This window comes from Acyrthosiphon pisum, chromosome X (assembly GCF_005508785.2).
Source record: "Acyrthosiphon pisum isolate AL4f chromosome X, pea_aphid_22Mar2018_4r6ur, whole genome shotgun sequence".
Classification (NCBI taxonomy): Eukaryota; Metazoa; Arthropoda; class Insecta; order Hemiptera; family Aphididae; genus Acyrthosiphon; species Acyrthosiphon pisum.
This window is the reverse complement of record NC_042493.1, coordinates 79,045,450-79,049,529: the sequence shown is the minus strand read 5'-3', so window position 1 is coordinate 79,049,529 and position 4,080 is coordinate 79,045,450. Positions and strand designations below refer to the sequence as shown.

Genomic DNA, 4,080 nt, shown 5'->3' with positions numbered 1-4,080 from the left:
CTAAATGAGCAATTCATGTAACATTTTAGATGACTTAGCTATAGTATCAATAATTTGTGTTTTCTGAATCTTTATATCTTTTTCAATTGCCATAAGCATTAAAGGCGATAAATGTTGTTGACTTATGGTTGATCTGATTTTAGACTTAACAAGTTTCAGTTTAGAAAATACCCTTTCACAAGTCACTAGAGTAGAGGGTAAAAGTAATACATATTTATAAGCTATAAATAAATTATGAAATGAGTTTGAATGAAATGAAAGTTCTTTAATTATAATGTAGGCACAGGCAATGCATTTATTACATTTATGACACTCTACTAATTCAGTTTTTTCTTCATCTTCACTATAATTTATATTATATTCATTAAATACACTATCTGTAATGGTTGTATCGTGTCTACTCGAGTGAAAACTTTCAAACTGACCAGCAAACTGCTTCAGTTCCTTACAAAATACTTTTCGTTCTACTCCTGCTAACTCACAAATGGTTTCTAAATCACCGTTAGGAAACACATTAATCGAATTAATTGATGAAAATGTTTTAGGGTCCAACCAATGACAATCTTTGAGTAGTCCTTGATTTAGCATGAATCTTGCTTCTATACTATTCAGAATAACATCTAAAATAGAAAATGCTTCGAATTTAACTCTGTCATATGAACTTAAACTCCTAGATTCATCTTGTCCACGTTCTCCAGGCATTATCTTTTTTTTAGATATGCGCCTTTCAGAAAAATTTTCTTCAATGTCAACTAATTGGTTTGTAAGAAAATAAGAGTTAACATTTTTTGTAAAGAGTTGACATTGTTTAAATAAAAATAATATGTGAGCATCTTTTCTTTTATTTTGGATCTGTTTTTTTAAGGTATCTATCATAGCCCAAGCTTGAAGATAATTAATTGATTTAGTTTGAAGATATTTAGATAAAGGACTTGTTACAGAAAATATGTCAATGAACAAAGCAGCTATAAAAATTGTCTCAAATTTTGACCAATTACCAATGAGAGAACGTGCCATGTATTTTGATGAGGTATTAAAGTTTCCTTCATTGACTGAAATGAGAAACTCTAAAAATGTTACAAATTTACTATTTTCTACGTTTTGATTACTCTCAACCAAGTTTATATTTATTATAGATGACAAAGCCTTGTCCTTGCTCCACCATCGTGTAACTCCAATTTTTTGAAGACGATAAAGCTTGTTATGAGCAACATGTTTGACTTGAGTTATAGCCATCCAAGCAGACATCCTTTTATGAGAATCTGATAAAAAAAAACTGCTGATGTTTCAACAAGCCCAAATAGATTTTCAGCAAGTGAGATGTGGGTTGTACTTTCTGTCATCACAAGATTTAGGACGTGTCCCATACAATGGGTATATACAATTTTAGGATTATTTGTTTTCAAGTGTGCTTGTAGTCCATTATAAATTCCTTTCATATTTGAAGCACCATCAAATGAACAACTAACAATGTCATTTATTGATAGTCTAAGATTTTTCAATTCTTCATTTAACAATTCAAAAAGAGCTTTACCACTAGAATCATGACAAATAACCAAACTCAATAATCTTTCTTGGACCGCTCCTCCGTGAATGTAGCGTACACATATTGTCAGTTGATCCATAACACTAACATCTTGCGTTGAATCAATCATAATGCTAAAGTGTTGATATTCTTTGATTTCATTGACAATAGCTATTTGAATAGCATTTCCTATTGGTATTATTAATTTATCGTTAATGAAATGCTTTGATAAAAATGTTACTAACGATCCACGGCCTTTTTTTGATTTGTTTTTGTCACTATGTTTAATGGAAGTATTCAAATGTTGTTGAAGAATCACATCGTATTTTGAAATGATAATAATAAGCTCTAAAAAATGCCCATGGTTTTGATTTTCATTATTTAAAGAATGAGCTCCTTCTTGCTTCCCTCGATAGGGAATACCTTGCCGGCCAATGAATAGAATAATATCAATCAACCTTTCCAAAACTTTTCTACGAGTTTCAATTTCAAGTGCACTTTTAGCCATGACGTCCCTATTGATTATATTTTTAATATCTTTATAAAGAGAAAAGCGTATAGCTGTAGAGACCGATTCTTCATAAGCTTTTGAATTTTCATGTCTTTCGATATCTTTATACAGACTTTTGTTCACTTTAATATTTGCGGAGTAACCTGTAATAAACTTAGATTCAAATTCACCAGGTTTTTTCAATGGCCCATAAGCCATGCAAGAAGAACAATAAAAACAAATTGTTTCTGAAGAATATGATATCCATTTTCGTTGAATAGCATTATTATTAGGTAATATTTTAAAGTATATTCTCTTGAAATCCAGTTTTCCATTACCTGACTTCACAAATGGCTGAATAGGATGCTTACTAAAGAACTGATTTTTAATAGTGATACTATCAGATCTACATGGTCTGATAAAATTAGCTATATTTGAACTTTGAGAAACATGTTGGCAATCAAGATATTCTTTATCATTATTTTCAAAATTAAAGTCACTAATAGTTTCTTCTTCTTCTTCTTCTTCTGAATTTGATTCTACAGAAATCTGGTCAACAGGGTCATCACATTCTTTATCTTTATTTTCCAACGTAAAGTCACTTATGGTTTCTTCGTCTTTTGAACTCAATTCAACCTGGTGAACAGTGTCATCATATTCTTTATCATTATTGAAAGTAACTCGTCACTAGTCACTTGTCTATACGATATAGTACAATAGATATTTTTTAATTATCGTTAATTGTTCAGTTAAATAAAATGTGAGATGTAGTTAAAAACTATAGTCTATAAATCAAATTATTGATTAAAAGATAAAAGTTACATATTATATGAAATAATATTTTTGTATGCAGATTGTTAACGATAAGACATAGATTGTAAGCCATTAAATATAATCCTAATGAAAACAAATAACAGATAAATCGGAGATTGGTATTTTGTACTAAAAATAGAAAAACATACGTATTAAATCATACGTTATAGGTACGAACATAATACATATCAATTATCAGTAAGCAGTATATTATCACGGTTACCTATAAAAAACATGATGACCGTGTTCGTAGTATACAAAATTCATATTATAATAATATATAAACAACACGGTCAACACTCAACACTGTACACGTAGGTACCTAGTTTAGTCAGTACTTCTTCATTTCGATTTAGCGCTATGTCAGCACTATATTTGTTTTCTCTCTCAGACCAACGCACAATATGGATAAAACACTTTCATCTAAAATCATTTTTATGATTTTTAACCTTTTATAGACAAAAACCACCAGCTATTATACAAATTATGGAGAATAATAAATTTGAAGGGAAGATACGACATATCAATTTTATATTTTATTATTAGGTATTTGACTTTCAAAATAAAACATTTTTTGTGAACTTAAATGTTCTTTAAAATATTTTTGACACAATAATTAGCCAAATTTATTGATGTCATACCCTCAAAAAAATTATTCTCTATCGTTTTTGTGATGGATGATTTCACTCTAAGATTACTCAAAAACAAAAAAAAAATGATTCTGAATAAATGCGTTTTGTAAATGTTGCGCGTGGGCCAGAGAGAGAAAACAAACAGACATAATCTTCAACTTTTTTCGATTTCAATATACATTTTGAGTTTATTAAAATAATCGGGTAAGTGGATGTTGCTATGCTGTAAAGTAGGTATTACAACTGAGTCACTATAATAGATGGTATTAAATTTAAATTCAATGATAATATTATAATATTATATTGTATAGGTACGAAAGCGATTCTGAGCGAAGACGGTTAGTTAGACTAAGATATTTTATATGATATTTATATTTGTATTACTAATTATTAATACGGTAGCCGGTAAGTTAAATTAATAATATAAAATTATAAAAAAATAACTCAAACGGTATTCTTGGTAATTTAATAATATTAAATATTATAAAGTCACATATTACGTAATTTCGTCCATATATTTTAATCTTAAAATAAATATATAATTTTATTTGATTTGCTTGTAGACATTTCACTAATCAAAATAACATTCACATTTTCGTGGTTTTTACGTCCGCGTCGAC

At 28.8% G+C, this 4,080-nt stretch overlaps 1 protein-coding gene across 1 annotated transcript; it reads right to left on the bottom strand.

Annotated features, from left to right (window-relative positions):
- Positions 1-3,609, bottom strand: LOC103308327 (zinc finger MYM-type protein 1-like). The gene is made up of 4 exons (XM_008181513.1): positions 3,604-3,609; positions 1,334-2,651; positions 303-1,262; positions 1-221 (listed from the first exon to the last, which is right to left on the bottom strand). The coding sequence occupies exons 1-4, from the start codon at positions 3,607-3,609 to the stop codon at positions 1-3; spliced, it is 2,505 nt and encodes an 834-aa protein (XP_008179735.1).
- Between the last annotated feature and the right edge of the window lie 471 nt (positions 3,610-4,080).